The 17871-nt window shown below is 44.7% G+C and overlaps 1 protein-coding gene across 3 annotated transcripts in view; it reads right to left on the reverse strand.

The window, feature by feature from the left end:
* Window positions 1–2096: 2096 nt before the first annotated feature.
* magi1b (membrane associated guanylate kinase, WW and PDZ domain containing 1b) overlaps window positions 2097–17871 on the reverse strand; it is a 145812-nt gene continuing 130037 nt past the window's right edge. For all 3 annotated transcript variants that reach the window (XM_069712743.1, XM_069712734.1, XM_069712726.1), the window contains 7 exons: window positions 16946–17329; window positions 15048–15251; window positions 11828–11921; window positions 11553–11643; window positions 10437–10580; window positions 7351–7489; window positions 2097–4099 (listed from right to left, as the gene is read on the reverse strand). In XM_069712743.1, coding sequence (XP_069568844.1) covers window positions 2877–4099; window positions 7351–7489; window positions 10437–10580; window positions 11553–11643; window positions 11828–11921; window positions 15048–15251; window positions 16946–17329 — 2279 coding nt within the window. In that variant the 3' untranslated portion in view covers window positions 2097–2876. The remainder of the gene's footprint in view (window positions 4100–7350; window positions 7490–10436; window positions 10581–11552; window positions 11644–11827; window positions 11922–15047; window positions 15252–16945; window positions 17330–17871) is intronic.

The raw sequence follows: 17871 nt of genomic DNA on the forward strand, positions 1-17871 counted from the left end.
ACAGCACTGGGAACCACAACAGGCTTGTTATATGAGGATGCTGGGCCTCCTGTGGGAGAAGTCATTTCAGAATTTAGAAACTTTCTCCCTCTCCTGAGTGAAAGCATCCTCAAATCCTGAGCGTGCAGCTAAAAATAAACCCGCGCTCCTGTTTCCTTTTCTCCCTCAGCCTTCATATTTACACGTCTACAACTCTTGTCTGCTCCAGTCAGCTTGAGGAAAGAGCCTGTTGCATCGGTGTTTCCATGGCAACGGGGCACCAGAGGATCTCTCAGGTCAGAGCGAGAGCACCTGCAGCTGAGCTGCTTGGAAGAATAGAAGCTTGACCCGGCCGGCTGTCACTGCGCCGGGCCGTAGTCGTGTTGTTATTGGACATTTCATTACCGTTGCTTCCTCCTGCCCACCGCCAACATGATAAATTGTCACCAGATGCAGGTTGTTAATCATTTCTGGGGTTGTGCAAAGCAATAAAACACGGGGCTCTGTTCCTGCAATTGATGATGAAGAGTGGAGTATGTCCTGATAAAGAGGGAGAGAGATATTTAAAGAGAGGGGACGAGAGTCTCAGTGCTGTAAAGCGCATTACATCCATTATTTAGGAGCTGCTTCCCCTTTTGTGGGAGAGGAGAGAGAAAGAAGTGCTTGTTGGATACAAACATCTCCTTTATATCTCTTTGTATGACTCCTGATAAAACACCATTTGTAGAAGGGCAAAAACATAGGCATAATTCTAATGAAAAAATAAATAATTATGTAATCATTTGCATGGATTATACTGAGATATTTATTGAGTTCTGAAAAGTGAGTTACTGTTAAATCTTTTCTGCAAAACTTAAGATGTTGCACTCAGTAGTTGCAATGTTTCTCTTACGAGTGCAGAACCATAAATGTGGCCATGTAAAAACAGTTTCAGATCATTGCATCAAAAGGGGTTGAATGCATTCAGGCCCTCTTGAATTGCAGAGAAACTGGGCCAAAAAAGGCTCTGATATGTTCCTGTTTGATCGTGATGCTTTATCTCTGTTTCCCATTTCCTCTTATGAGCTGCACAGATTGTGTCCACAGGGTAATCTTGAATGCACATTTTTGAACATATGGTATTAAGTACCTTGGCATGTGCTGCAGCAAATGGAAGAAACTTTAGATGATGTAAGGTCAGAAAATCCTCACTTCTGTGCATGTTTAAGGAGACATATGTGCATCCAACATCTTAAATCAAGGTAAGAGGCAGGTAAATGAGCTGACGACTCATATGCAACCTTCAACACTGAAGTTCCAGCGTCTTAAAACTTGTGGGGAAAAAGAAGTTAAAGTGAAACACTATATTTCATGTGTCTTGGACTTTCTGGATAACATCAGAATCATCACAAAACATTTCATTTTTCTTCAGCTGCATTTACCAATCACCAAAAGTGACCACTCTGCTCTGTGCTGTTTTTCTCCCATCTCCCCATTGTGGTTTCCAGGGGAGAAAAAAAAAACACACACAACAGCCCCTGCTCAGCAACATAATCCACCAACTGCTGTTATTGTCCTAAAAAAGGGATGCAGCTTCCCGGCTCTTTGTTCTCTATATCAGCTGAAAATATCTTTCAGTAAGGATACTGGATATAGGAGGAGCGGGGTGGGGAAAGAGTTGGAGAGTGTGATTGGAGAAATGGGGGCAAAAAAAAAAAAAAAAAAGAGGCTCATATCAAAGTAAGCAGTGAGGAGGAGCAAAGGAACATTTTTTAAGACTGTCCTATCTTGGCTTTGATGTTTGGAAAGGATGGAGGCTCTTTGCTCTACTTTTCTTCAAAGACTTTATTTCCACGCACACACTTTTAGGAGGCCTGAGATAACAATGTCAGCCTCCTCACTGTTTTGTCTTTTGTTTGCCCAACTGATGAGCGTGCTACAAACAGCCAGCATACACCTTTCAACCTGCCACCCAGTATCTGCCTTGTTATGACACTTCCACACTGCCTTTCTATTGCTTAAGCCAGTTAGGAACTTCAACGGCTTACATTCAATCCCAAAGTGATTCTGGTGGTGGTGATAAAAAAAAAGAAAAGAAAAAGAGAGAGCCAAAACAACCACACACTTTTTCATTTGTTGAATATATTATTTTATTTTAACATCATCATCATCATCATCGTAGTTTAACTTTTAATTTTCCCTTCATTCATTTAAAATGATCACCTCTGAATGTACACATACTGCAAACTGTCAAAAATATACAAACAAATGCAGGCTTGTGCTATAGTCTGGTCAGATGTCTAAAAAACAGTGGCACTGGGAGGAGAGAGAGAGAATGAAGGCAGAGAGAGAAAGAAAGAGAGAGAGAGAGAGAGAGAGAGAGAGAGAGAGAGAGAGAGAGAGAGAGAGAGAAAGAGACATTGAAACCGGTAAAGACATGCACAGCATCATTGTGAGCACCGGTTATGGTGATCCCGGTGCGCAGTACTTCCATGGAGTCCTTGTGAAAAAGGTACATACATTTCATCATCTGACAGTGGGGCACAAAATGCCTGCCACATGTCGAATCAAAAAGAAAATGTTGGTTGTTAATGGAACTGTTAGGCACATCATAGTTTTTTATGGTTTTACATTTTCTGGAAAAGTCTGAGTTACTGTAAATGTAGAATGTTTAAACAAAAACAAGAAAAAAAACAACATACAATTAAAAAAAGAAAACGCTTTCAAAAGTCATTTTGGAATCACTGTGTTGTTAGTAACTCAACATTGTTACATAATGTGTGTGTGAGTGCATACGTGTTGTCGTGTGTGTGCATGTGTACACAGGTGGGTGCATTTCTGTTGAACCAAGTGGTAATGGGAGTGAGTACTTGAGGTGTTCGGTGGGTGGTTTATGTGATTGGCTGACAGCTGTCCAATCAGATGCTCAGGTCTTTGGGATTCTCCTTGTAGGTATTCTCGGGCTCAGGGAGCATGGGCTTGGACGAGCGACTGGTGTTGGTCTTAAGCGTGCTGTAGTACTCTCTCACCTTAGCCGCTACAAAGTTGTCATCGTCCTCTTCGTCCTCTGAGTCGTCCCTTATGGAGCTCCTGATCGGGGAGATGTCTCGTCCCAGGCTGCGGGCTCGGTACTGAGGTTCAGGGGAACTGCCTCGGCTGGCGTAGCGGCTGGCGTAGCGCCCGTCCCGCTCCGTCCTCTCAGGTGAACGCCCCCTCAGCAGCGAGCTGTACCTCTTGTATGCTGAATCTGAGTCAGGGGTGCGCACTCTGGGCAGGGTGGTGTCTCTCAAGCCGCGGGATGCCATGTCCCTCAGCAAGCCGTCCCCCTTATATGCCCTCTCCATGGAGGAGGCTCTCAACAGGAGGCTGTCCTCCCCATACAGGTCGTCCCTGCGCAGTGGTGGAAACGTGGCCTCCCTGTTCAGGCGATCCAGGGCTAGGGGCTCACGCAGGATGCTGTCCTCAAGGCTGGGTTCAGGAGACACAGCTGGCTCCTTCAATACGGCCTCATTTCCATTGGGCTTCTCGTTGCTGCGACTCGGTCTCTCTGGGGAGGCATACCGGCGGTATGGGTCCGAGGAGTGGGCTTGGCGTCTGGTGGGAGAGTGGTGCCGAGAGCGGTAGGGGGACCTGTGGCGACGAGGAGAACGGTAAGGTGAGCGGTGAGGAGAGCGGTGGCGGTTGGAGGAGGAGTGGTGACCGTGGCGCCTGTCTGGGGAGCGGCCTTGCCGGTGCCCCTTGTGTCGGCTATCCAGGGTGTTTTCTGCACTGCGTGACCGGCTGTGCCCCTTATTAGGCGAACGGTGGCGACCGCGGTGGTTCCTGCTAGGATGGTGGCGGTGCCCACCACTTTCCACGTCATCCTTCCTTTTGGGCCCATTCTTCCCCGTGGACTTTCTCCCCTTGTGTTTTCCCGTGCTGGTTTTCTTGTTGGGGGAGTGGTGGCGGTGGTTGGAATTGTGGTGCTTGCCAGTGCCATTAGGGTGGCGGCTCGGCTCCTTCTTGCTCCGGGATGGTTGGTGGGGTTCTGGTGGGTAGGTTGACTCTGATGGTGCATTGGTTGGGGGCAGGGTGCTCACTTCCGCAGCGTTTTGTAACCCTGAGGCTGGGTTGGCTGCGCTGCTGTCGTTGGGGCTGCCGTCTGCAACACAGTGTAACAGATGAGGGCAGGGCGATCAAACATGCTCGAATATCTTCTATCTGCTTTCACATGAATCATGCTGAATCACTCAGACATGACACTAAAAACATTTCCAATGGAAGCCATTCTGATGTTAATGCCAGCAAAGATGGCCAGTTGTTAGATGGCACAACAAAAGCCAATGGTAACACAGTGTAGCTTACACAGAATAAGAGGCACTGACACAGTTGTGAAGCAGCCATCGCTTGAAGAGACTTGTTACTCACAACAAACCTGTTCCCTGGTTTACCCGGGGTCACCTCCCTGAAGCAGAACGGGACTTGGCTGCTCGAGTGGCTGGACTGGCGCCTGGTTACAGTCAGCACCAACGTGCTGCATATTGATGATGCTGCTTGATTGTACTCATTAGCCATGCTCTTTCATGCGCTGTCATGATGCCTTAGACATTTTGTAAATCTTTAAAGCAAATTAAATTCTGCAAAAATTACAGACTGCTGTACATGTGTTGCAGTCACAGTGGGTGTGGTTTGGGTGGCATTTTACGAGGACAAGGAATTGAATGTTCTGCACGGCTTTACATCCATTTAAAGGCGTACCTTACGGAATCGTATCGTTTTAGTCTCACCAAGTCGTCTACATTAGCGACCACCACAATGCTTTGTTTATGATGGGATTCCAACCCCTTCTCATCTCAGGGTGTTTAATACTGCTGTTTAGTCACAGCTAACTGACGTCGAGCAAATACGCACAAGGTGCTTTAAGCAGCAGAAACCATGTGGTTAGCTTTAAGAAAAGATCTTGGTTTAGGTTAAAATATATAATTTTACACAAGTAATGTTACGTACTAAGTTACTTTACGTACGTGATGCCAGTTAAATGTGCCAAAGGGTACCCTGTGCTTTTCTCTCTGACGGCAACGGCTTGGACCAAACATCAGTAATTGATGCCCTATGAGTGAGAACAGGCGGGATATTCTTAAGACTAAACCTTACTACTGTTTTACCCATTTTTACCTGGATGTGTTTCTGCACTTTGAGGAAAGTCTACAAATTGCAGACATGCAACTACAGCAGACAACGAGCCATAACAAAGATGTTCTGTTATGGTCTAAAGTAGTGAGCGTATCTAAATCATTTAACAGGAACAAACCAAAACTCTGCTTTTCATCTTTGGACTTGTTGCCAAGAAGCTAAAGGCAACTAGTACAAACGTATGCATGAAGGATCCAGGACAATGGTTACGGCAGCGGCGACACTGGCAATGCATTTGAGTGAATGGATATGTATGCATGGAGTAGAGCATGGGCACGGGTGAGTTAAGGCCACACTACACATATCGGGATGGAGAAAGAAAGAGAGACGAGAGAAAGAGAGACAGGAAGTGGGAGGGAGGGCCAGACGACATGGGAGGACAGTTACAAACCGTGGTCTGATTTTGGAGGACAGAGGCCTCCCCCATCTTGTCATTTCTCATACATGCAGTGAGATGGGGAGCGACCATCCCTGAAGGAAGACAAGAGCCCAGCGCAATACAGGAAGAAGGGAAGATACACAAAAAAACAAAAAAAGAGAAGAGCACAGTAGTTTAGATTGCTTGGAACCAACTTGAAAGAAGAAAAGGAGAATTATTGTCTGTGTTGATTCTTAAATGAAAAAAAAAGTGTTTATTTGATCATTGAGTCATTCAGAATAAAGAGACAGTCCAGGAAATTGCCCAAACCCTATTGTGGAAACCATCAATTACAGAGAAAAGTCCTGGAAACAAGCGTGCACACGCTCAGACACAGTAACCCTCACGCACACGCACACACACACAAACCTAGACATGTGGACACAGAAGCAGCAGAAGAACCAAAACCCCCCAAAAATAAAAAGACAGTGAGACTGGCACACCCACAACAGCAAATGAAGCAGTTTTACATCACTGACAGAAATCATAAGAAATACTGGCAAAGACTGTCCGAGGTTGTGCCAACTAAAAAGTACAAACAATGATCCAAAATATACAAGTTCACATGATGCCATATTGGTGCAGGTTAAGACAGCACATTCTTAGCACAAATAAACTTACATTGATGAACTTTTCCAAACAGTCAAATGTATCTCCATTCAAAAAAAAGAAAACAAAAAAAAAGCTTAAAAAAAGAAAACATTTATAATGACTCGTGACTATCAATCAAAACTGGTCAATACGATTTAAAAAAAAATAAAAATGTTCCATAAATATTATGGAAAATAGACAATAGAAGGGGAGAAAAATCCAATTTACACTTTTGACAAATTCATGCAATAGACTTTTATCCATTAATATGTGGCTTTGATTCATGGCTCTGTACACTGAACAAAAATACTTGTAAAAATGCCTCTATTCTTTTGATCACTGTACAAAACGTTTATATAATCCGAACGACTCATGTTCTTTTTGAATGGGAGATTGGTGGAGTTCCTATCTTCACAGCTTTTCAATGACAGCAACAGTGGGTGCAAAAAAAAACCAAAATAAATCCATGGATGAGTGAGTAATGTCAAGCACAGTATTGTGTTTTTCTCTTGAAAATGGCCCAAAAAAGAGAGCATCAGAATGCCTTTTCTTCTCAATACAGTTCTTACTTAAAACCCTTAAGAGATCAGTAGCTTACATTCACCTTCAATAAATATCATAAATATGTTTGTGTCACATCCTAACCAAAGCTGTAAGGTTCCCATCTTTTATCATGGGACACAAAAGGATCAAGTTCTTTCCTCCTCTTAATGTTAGATTAGTGTTTAATGAGGAGCTGAAGCCATCAATATTACTTCATTGATTTTTCACTACTCTGGTCATTCAAACACTGTAAACAGTTTCATTTTTTTTCATATGAAATCAAACCCATCATCTTTCTGTAAAGTCCCAGCAGAGTGCTTTTGCTCACTGGCCAGAATGGTGAAAAGTGACAGCGGGATGACATGGAAACTGAGAGCAGGTGCCAGCAGGAGGGGCGAAAACACCCACGGGAGCAACCTACAACTCTTCCACCCCTCCACCCCCCGAAAAAAAACAAAAAAACAGGAGTGACCTCCACCATAAAGGGACCCCAAAGCCAAGCAACCCCCACCTCCCCCTCCCTGGTGGGTTTGTCCCAGGGATGGGTGAAGGGTCCCGGGAGGATGATTTAGTTCTTGCCCACTTCAACCCACCACCATTCACTGGGTGTCCCCTGGTTCAAGGCGTGAAGATGGGGGAGAAGGGAATGTTTTCGTAGATTGACCCACCATATTCAGGCACAGAGCCGTCACCCCTCTTAAGCACCAGGTGGACGCGGCGGCCTCCGTTCTTGATGAGCTCAATGGCTCGCGCATGCTTCATGCCCTTGGTGCTCTCTCTGTTGATCTCCAAGATTTCATCGCCCACCTGTAGGGAAAGAAAGAAAGACCGGGAAGGAAAAGAGGGGGAGGAGGTATCATAAAGTGGGAGGCAGAGAAGACACATAGAGTGACAGGTGAAGATGGAAGTTAAATCAGAGGGAAAAAAGGAGAGACGGCAGGAGCCCGCAAAAAAAGGAGGAGACAGCAGAGCAAGACAGAATGCAAAAAAGGAGTGACAGTGGGGGAGAAGGTACACAAGAGGAAAGATGAGAAGCACGAAGGTTCAAAGGGACACAATGACAGAGGAAGGGGAAGGAAAGGGTGGACAGATTGAGGAGAAGTTACATATCAGATCTACTGAACGGTTAACTGCACAAGAGCAACATTTTCTTTTCCAAATCAACAATATACAGAAAGGACAACTTGCATGAAAAAGCAGCAATGGTTGGGAGGGAGAGAGAGAGTGAGAGAGACGGAGGGAAAACAAGAGCCAGAAGAAACACTTTTTGCTTCCTGATTCTTTGAATCCACTCCTCAGGTTATCTGTCAGCGCTGTCTGCACCAAGGGAATACTTCTCTTGACAGAAAATGGATCTCTCACTGACACCTCTCTCTGCCTCAGAGCTGCTACTATTAATATCCCTGCTAATAAGGTACACCAACAGAAATAGGTGTATTCGGATATGCATGTAATAATGTGTTCATACGTGCACTCCCACATACTCCCTAATGTGTAGCACATTAATATATATGGAAAAAAACCCTCCTTCATACAGTATCTACAAATGGCCCGTCTGCATGTCTCGCATGCAAACACATAGTGGCGAATAAATGAACCATTCATTGTATATTCAGTCGAGCAGCCCTGGGGAAGTGCTACACGTTTTGTTCAATTAATCAAATTAAAAGGTTAAATATTAAAGTTTTCTGGCAGCTTCTGAAGCACGTATGATTGCCACTATACAAGCTTGCGGTGAAATGAATTAAAAAGTATATATTCTGTCAGCGGTTACGCTCCAAGACTCCGCAGTGTTTCTGTGTTTTGATATTGCACTCCTAAAGTGAACCCTTTCTGGAGCCAAGCCTGGAGGTGTTTATATTCAGTGGAGCATTGCTTGCAGTAATTGGGAGGTGCATTATCCTCGAGCAATTATATTGATAGATAATATTATTCTGATGGCTGTAAAGTATCAAAACTGGCTGAGACTGCGCCGGAAAGTAAGCAATAAGCATATCATCAGTATATCACAACAGTTAAAATCAACAGCTATGTAATAAAAGAGCCATTTTTGTGATATGTTGTTGTAGATAAACAGTATCCATGGAAAACCATGCAAATCTTATACTAGTTATTTGTCAGATAAACTGAAAGATTGAGGAATATGTGGGCTTGTGGGCTGAAAAACTATCCTAATTTAAATAAACATTGATTTAAAAATGCATTATGAAATGTTGACATTTTGGAGTTATATGGAAGTGTCTCTCACACAGCTCATACATAAAAATGGAGCCCTATTATTCCTCACTGTGTTTGTTAACATTTATAGTGATGATTCCCCAGGTAACTTCATCTCACACCGTAACATAAAGACATGCAGCTATCAGGCAGGATTTAGAAGCTACAGAGGCAAAAGCCAGGCAGACCTGTACTTGCAAAATGAACTAAAATAGCTGAGGGAACTCTTCACTATGGACTCCAGGAAATATGCAGGTGAAAAATGCTTTCATGTAATTAATCTGGAACTATTCCAGTTACAGAGGGAGTATTGCTATTACTGTTGCACAGCTGCATACACAGTCACCTTAATTTAATAAAGTAAGTCTAAGTCTATTTTTTTAGGGACACGAAAGTACACAGAAAACTCCCAAACATGATATAATTCAGTACAATATTGAAGGAGTAGTCACGCAATTCAGTTCGATCCTTACACACAGTTGTGAGACATGCAACAGACTCATCTAAAACAAAAAATCAATGTCACTGACGCCGAGATATCTAAGGATTACTTTCTTGTGCTGTGTGGGTCACACTTCATTAAGGCTGTGTCCTACATTTCCCATAATACAACTCTACATTAGGAGGGGAGATCAGAACGTTCTGAGATTGTACCTTGCAAATGGAGCGCAGAACTGTGATGTGCACAGAGCAGGGGGAAGCTAGCAGTATTCCAACATCAGCACCTGTGTTACACACATTTTTGTGACCAATGGCATTTGTGCATGTGTGATTTCACCATGGACCTGAGCAGAGAGCACACATTTGATGTTGTGTCAAACTCAGGAAATTGGCAACAGAGACCCTTGAAATACTTCAGAAAATCTTCTGCAATGAAGCAATTAGCTGGGCCAGGTGTTTTCAGAGGCATTCGCAACTCAAGAGTCTCCACTGTTCAAGACCGAAGAAGCTGCGTCACCCCGACTCACTGGATTTGGCTTCCTGTCACTTCTTTCTGTTCCCCAAAAATCATACACAAAGTTTGATGTGCAAAATTTTCAGGTCCACATTGAAACTGAAAGTGCACACGTACCATTGGTCACAAAAACGCAAGTAGCTGAGGTGCTGACGTGAACGTAACATCAAAGACTTACTCATGAAGGTAATGGCTTCCCCCTGCTCCGTGCACGTCAGTGCTACTCCATTTGCGAACAACAGGAACAGTCTCAGAACGTTGCGATCACACCTCATCAAGGTTTATGAACTGAACTTTCTGCCATAAATTCATTGGCCCCAAGGGTGAGTTGACGTAGCCATGGTGACATCACCGTGGGTTACTTGAATAAGGACTTAAAGAAGACATGTTTGCACAGGTTGAGATGTATTTCCTTAGATAAACAAAGGGAACTTCCTGTGTCCAGTCACTGGAAGGACCCTTCAAACCACAAACAACAAAGCTCTTCTCGCATTCAACCCCCTGAGGAAACACCTTCCATGCGTGGTCGTGAATGGTTTTTGGTGTGTAAATGCTGGTGCTTTTGCTATGTGGTGTCCGTACCCTCATAGTTCCGTTGCGTACAGCTGCTCCGTCCTCAGCTAGCCTCAGCACGTACAGGTCCATGTTGTATTCTCGGCCTCCCCGCAGGCTGAAGCCAAAGCCTTTGTTGTCTCGCTCCAGGTCCACAGAGTAGTAGTCACGATCCTGATGGAGACAGACCACACATGTGCATGGAGAGAGAGAGAGAGAGAGAGAGAGAGAGAGAGAGAGAGAGACAAAGACGACACATTTTGCATCAAGGTCACTTTTGTGATTCAGATTTCAAGTGTGTGTGTGTGTGTGTGTGTGTGTGTGTGTGTGTGTGTGTGTGTGTGTGTGTGTGTGTGTGTGTGTGTGTGTGTGTGTGTCCTTTGAAGTGGGCTCCTATTTCAGGAGCATGGGACAAATGCCACCTTCAGGAAAGTCAGAACTATTAAATAGTTGTGCCAGACACTCACTTTGCGCGCGCGCGCATGTGTGTGTGTGTGTGTGTGTGTGTGTGTGTGTGTGTGTGTGTGTGTGTGTGTGTGTGTGTGTGTGTGTGTGTGTGTGTGTGTGTGTGTGTACATGCATATGCTAGGTGTAAAGATGCTGAATTATTGATGCGTTGGGCTCTGGGTGAAAAGAGAGAGATCACAGACAGAGAAAGAGAGCGAGAGAGAGAAAGAAGGACTGGGCAGCACAAGGACAAGCAGACAGCCCGAGCAGCTCCTGTCCTCTCGCCCTCCTAATCTCCTCTGCTGAAGGATCAATGCTATCTGGGAGAGCCATCTTCACACCACCAGATTAATTCAGCAGTGAACACAGTGGACTGAGGGGCTACTTTGAAAGCAAACAGGCTCTCCTTAATGCACAGGCTCAGATAATGCCAGCATGTAAGGAGTGAAGAGATAAATAAATAAAAGTGCTCTTTCTTTGTCCTTGGGAAGGTGGGTGGGTGTGTTGGCTGAAGCGTGGAGGTGACAGTGCTCGAACAGCTGGATGGATGTTTGAGAAGACAAATGTGGATGTGGGGTAGGACGTTGATGGGATGGAGCGTAGAGTTCTGTGGTCTTTGATGGAGATATGAAATGGATATATGGATATATGGATGGATGGACAGCGTGACAGGTGAACGGATGGAGGGTTCTTCCTCACCTCAGCTGAGACTTGCTGTGCGGGGGGCTGGGGAGGAGGGCCTTGTGGGGGCTTAAATTCAAAAGACTCTTGTTTTGGTTTGGTGTTGTTTCTGAAACAGAGACAGCAGTCAGCGTGAAATATTAAAGCTCAAACCAGTGAAAAATCAAATGGAATAAAGGCAAGTAATTATTAAATCAGCACTTAAAAAACAAAACAAAACAAAAAAAAACCTCTACGTTCAAAAGGGAGGGGGGGTATGTTCAAAATACTTCATTTCCCAGTGTGCTCCTCACCTGGCTTCAGGTGCAGCCTGTTGCTGAGGTGTGTGAGTGGTGGTTATAGTGGCGATCTTCTCTGCATTTGTCAATAAAGATGCATTCGATGACTCTAAAGGAGAGTGGGAGAAGAAAGACGTTGTCATGGCATTTTTTATCCAACAAATGCCACATGAAATAAAACATATTTATTAAGGTGACGGGGCCAAACTGACTTCATAAAAAGGAAATGTCATTTTAATAATTAGTTATTGTCAGGTAAATCACTATGTCAACCAGTGCAAGGCATCTTCCACACAGTTCAAGAACCTCTGTGCCTTCAGCAAACATAAAACCTTCCGGCTACAGTGAATAGGTTTCATTGATATTTGCTTTTTTCATAGAGCATATAATTCAATACGTTATAATTTGCATAGAGATAATGTAATAGAAGCTTCCCTGGTGTTCTTGGAAGACAGTGCGATGGAATTAAATCTATTTTTCACGGTTCCTTTTTTTCCAGTATGTACACCAGTGCCCATTCAGCAGCTATCAGCCCAAAACACTGGGGAGCACCACCAGCTTTCCTTCAACCACTTACCGGAGATCCAGGACACCAGGGTAACAAAACAGTTTGTGTCAATCATGTTGTCAAGATTCTTGTCATTTTTCTTTTCCCCAGAAAGGTGTACATCTCATTTTAGACTGAAACTAATTCTGTCTCTGTGAATTGTCAAACAGGAAACACTTGCAGCCTCCAGTGATATAAAAGCTCAGAGTTTCTCTGTTTTGTCTTCACCCCGATCGAATCATTTTGTGTTTTTAATTAAACCCCGCTGGACAACAAAGCGCACCATCATTCCACTTCTCCTGCTGCATAAAGAATCCTTTCTTTTCCTGAACAACCTCATCTTTCCTGGCTATCTACAGGTACCCTATATTTGAGCACAACTCAGCACGCCTCCCCCTCTAAATCTTCTACTCGCTATTCCAATCACGGTCGGTTGCCCCTCTCCGCTATTCATCTCCTTCCCCCTCCGCCAATCCCCTCGGAGCCTGTAGGTTTAACTCTTCGATTGCCTGTTGCCCGAGATCTACAAAGTCGACCAATCGAGTTGGAGTGTGGGTGGGGGGAGCTCCATTTCCGACCGTGAGTGAAGACGAAGCCTTCTTCTTTCAGGTTGTACGTGAGTAGGTGATGAATGTCTCAACTCGTTCCTCAGCATGCCGCCCCCCACTGGGTGTTACATTCTCACATATTTTATGTTGGTCATTCCTCACTTTCCACTTTCACTAAACCCTTTTTGACCTTCCATCTGCTCTTTCGCATAACACACTACTTCCATTCTGCTGCCTCTCTCCGTTCTTCTCTCTATTGGTCTCTCTTCCAACTGTTTTCTATCAGGAAAATTCTTTCTCTTCTGTCTTTCCGTTCTGCCTCTTTTCTCCTCTCTCGCTTTCAAAACTTTCAGGGTGCGCAGAATAAGCACCGAACTGTTTCTGTAATTTGTCTCTGGCCCTGGCAATATGCCCTCCCACCCTGAATGGGCAGAAGTAGGGAGGAGAGCAAGGTACAATCAAAATGAGAAATTCAGGAGAGCCAAAGCACAACACGGAAGGAAAGAAAGAGAGGAAATATAAGAGAAATAGGTCTGTACAATATCTAATATACAATATGTGCTTGAAAAATCATATCACCTCAGGCAAGTCTTTCTCCATCCTTTCACACAATGGGAAGCAATGAAGTGTGCTTGGTCTGCGCCTCGAGTCTATGCTGCTGCACAGACATGAGCTTCGATAAAGGCATTAGCTGCTTGTGCATGCATTACTATGCGCCAGCAGGAAGACTCCCGTGCCTGTTTTTCTTTGTCACCGCAGAAGTATCGAGCATCCGTCTCTACAAAATTCCATCTGTGCTCTCGCACGCTGGAGAGGGGGAGCTCAATGCAAATCAGCTGAACCTGACTTCACCTTGGAGGAAGCTCTTGTTACGGTATTTATTTACATCACAAAGTTTAGACAGGCCTGATCAACGCAGAAATGGGCATGACAGACGAGTCGCTCAGAGACACGACCTCTTCCTGACACTCCCTCCGTCTCCGTGTCAGACAGCCTCCGTTTGTTTGACACATGCACATGAACACAGAGTAGAACTTTCCGATTAAGCATATCCAGTTATTCCTCCCTGATGCCTTCTGTTTTTCTCTCGCTGTCTTCTTGGCAGAGCAATTTTGGCTCACTGTTCTCATCAACTGCTCAGCAAGGAAAAAATAGAATAAAAGAGTCTTCATCCATAAGAATTGAGCCGGAAAGCAACGAGCGGCGGACAAATAGCTCCAATTTCTACCAGTGTGCAGGTTGACAGGCAGCATCGCCGCACGCGCACACACACACGCACACACACACACACACACACACACACACACACACTTAATTAAACAGTATTTGTGCAGCATGCCAGGGTGATCTGTCAGCACAAAGTAGCGAGAGCTCTCAGCTGTGCAGCAAGACGTACAACATCCACAAACTTTTCCTTAAAACCACTTTGACAGAAAAGACACACCCACGTACACAGAGGGAGCTCTGCACTACTCCCTCTGTTTCTCTCACTCTTTCTCACACACACATGCATGCACGCTTTCACGCACATGCGCGCACACACGCACACACACACACACACACACACACACACACACACACACACACACACACACACACACACACACACACACACACACACACACACACACACACACTTAAATTATTCTTCCATGTTTGTGGAAACATGCCAAAAGCTGAAATGCAAATACTGGGACAATTTCCAAATATCCCCAAAGTAGCACTTCTGTCAACATTGCAGGGGCATTCCAGTTACTTTGAAAGCAAGTGAAGAAACTCCATTTTTTATAAAACACATCTTCCCACTCAGGAAAAAGACAACTAGTCCTGAACTTAATTATAATCTGTAATAATAGTAATAATAACTGATAATTGTTCTGTTTCACTCCCATCATGTGCCACAGAGCAAAACTAAATCTGCACTTCAACCTGGTTTGGCTTAATGAGTTTTTGCCTCCATTTTGTGCTGTTAAGAACGATCCCACACTGTTATAAGGACCCTTTTGGGACCCCTGGGGATGTTGGGCCCCTAATTTGGCAGCAGTTTATCAGGGGAATAGAACGTTTTACACAAATAAAATTACATTTAATGACAAAACCAGCTTGAAAAGTAGTATCTCAACTGCAACTCTCTACTCACCATCTCCAGGAATGATGCGTAGCGTGACGGTGTTCCCGGCCTCCTTGATGAGGTTGACGATGTCCGAGTGGGACTTGTTGGTGATGGAGCATCCGTTAACAGCTAGAATGCGGTCGCCGACTTTCAACTTCCCGCAGCGGTCCGCTGGGCTGCCCTCGATGATGCGTCCTATTTTGTGGGGCATGGCCACACATGCATTTCCAGCTATGGTCACCATTGCGTGATTCAATGTGTGTACGTGTTTGTGGTGTTGGGGAAGGGGGTCGTGTTTGGAGAGAGAAGAGAAAAAAGAAGGGAAAGGAGCAGAAAAAGAGGATCAGAAGGGTTGAGGGTTAATTCACCAGCAGCCAACAGCAAGCCAAGCCAAAGTCACTGAGAGAAGCAGGAGAAGATCGAAACATGGCAGGATAATATGCAAGCTTGGAGAGAGAAGGGTGAATTTAAACGTGCTCTGCTAAGGAATAAAAGAATCTGTCATGCTGTGGTTCTCAGCAACGTTTTCTCTTAACAGGATTTTCAAATTAATCATTATAAAAACGGAACTTGAGTCCTTCCAAAGTGCTCGTTCATCCCTCTCTTTTACTGCTGTAGCACCAAATTTCTAAATTTGGTATTATTTGTTGAATTTGTATCTCGGCAGCAAAAAGCTAAGGATGCAACAGTTTTGTGTCAGAGCTGACATCTCACCGATCTGCCTGAGATCTCTTTGTTTCTCTTCCTGCCGGCAGGATGATATCCGTCACTGCAGACTGATGCATGTAATAACTCCTTTCTGTCTTCATACTCTCCTTACTTTTCATTATTATTAATTTATCCTGCCCACCACCTTTGATTCCACAACAAACTTGTCCCACCTCTTCCTGTCTGTTAAACTGAATCTAGCCATTTTGGGGACTAAAATATTGAGTACACAGTAAAAGGAGAAAGACGTTGTTTTTTTTCAGGAATCCATTGTGCTTCAATTAGATTTTACATGCCAAGTCAAATGAAATAAAGCTCATCCGCTGGGCCCATGCTCTCTACTGTGGCCTGTGAAAAGGAGCGTTGCCACTTTGGAAGCCAAACCTGTAAAGCTGAATTTTATTCAGACCCGTTTCAGTTCACCCACAGAGACAAGAGCACAAAGAACAGTGGAATGTCATAGTGTTGCAGGTAGGAAGCCACGGCAGTGGGGCGAGGAGTGTACTGGAAGAAAAGACGCTAATAGTTTGTGAAAAGCAAAGTCAACCGCAACTGCATTATCTGCGAGGATGTTGATATCAAATAGAAAAATGTGATTTCCTATCAGAAAAGTGATGCAAAAAGCCCCTTAAAAAAGGGGAATTTCTCTGATCATACGTGATAAAATAAATAGATATCACTCTCTGATCGTTTCCCCAATTCATCCCGCTTGCAGCGCTCATTTCTCATTAAGTTGTCATTAGGCTTTTAGTGCCAACCTGCTCGGCAGAAGCCATTTAAGTTCAGCTGAATAATACAAGGGCCTTATGCCTTAAAACCCACTTCACTTGTGATCAATTATGAAAGTGTTGTGTGAGTGTAGCAGCAGCTGCAGGCGAAGAAAAGGGTTTCAGTGTCTTGGTTTGACAGGCTCAGGCGAAAATGAGAAAGAAGAACCACTTCTTTGAAGAGTGTTGATATTGATCTGGTGGGACTGTAAATAGCCAGAATCTGTGCTGGTTGTCAGGCTATTTAGTGAGCAGTGTTTTTTATGGATGATACAAAGACAGGAAGATAAAAGGCCCCAGTGATGAAGAAGAAGCTATAGAGTGTGTTTCGGGTTCTGCTGAGGAGAACTGGTTTTTGGAGGATCTGCATGTACCATCGGAGACAATGTGGCTGAAGATATTTTTGGGACTTTTGGAGGACTCCAGACAGAAAAGTGTGGCATCTCTTACCGAAAGTGGTGCCAGCTTCGGGCCGTGACACCGACGAGACGATGACAAAACCGAATCCTTCGTTCTCGCCGCGGTGGATCTCGACGTCGTAGGGCTGCAGAGTGGAGATGGGGGTGATGATGGTGGTGGTGTTGGGTGGCTGGGAGGAGGTGATGGCGGCTGCGGCGGCGACCACCGCATTACCGCTGCCCCCCGCCCCTCCGCCTCCGCCTCCTCCCCCGCTGCCGATGCCAGACGTGGATCCGCTGCCGGAGCTGACTGTGTTGAGGGAGTTCTGGCTGCCCTGCGGGGTGCGCTTCCCTATATCCTCCGTCAGGCTGGGCGCCTGGGTGCTGCTGTGGTGTGAGGACGCCGGCGATGGAGGCACGTCTCCCTCTGCTTTAACTAGAGAGGGCACAGGAGGAAAGAGTCAGTGAAAAAGATGTGGATATAAAGTGGAGGGTTGGAGAGGAAATGGTGGTGACAGAGGAGGAAGATTTATGGTGGAAATCAAGAGGAACAAGTTGCAAACAGGAAGGTGAGACAAAGCAGATGCAGGATACAACACTGAAAGATCGAGAGGAAATTGAAGACAAGCAGATACAAATTAGGCCAGCCACAGTTACATAAGAAGTTCAGCAGGCAATGATGTAGACAAAGCAGAGGAAGAAACATGTGCATAATACGGCAGGGTAACACTAAAACAAAATCTGCCAAGAGATAACAACACAGCTGAACATGTCAACATCTGTATATGTGAAGACATTTTTTTCTCTCCTTGCACAGCTTATTTATCTTTTTATGATTTAAAGAAAAAAGCCAGCAGGACAGCTTAGGAAGAAGAGCCTCTTCAACAATCTCTTCTCTGATCTGTTTTGAACAAAAGATGAACCGAAGACGGGGTCTGCCTGTTGTATCTGGACATTTCATTCCACATTTCATTTCCT

Source organism: Brachyistius frenatus, unplaced genomic scaffold (genome assembly GCF_029030835.1).
Source record: "Brachyistius frenatus isolate BFR_SWC_R1_liver_20210118 unplaced genomic scaffold, ASM2903083v1 Contig_4, whole genome shotgun sequence".
NCBI classification, from domain to species: Eukaryota; Metazoa; Chordata; class Actinopteri; family Embiotocidae; genus Brachyistius; species Brachyistius frenatus.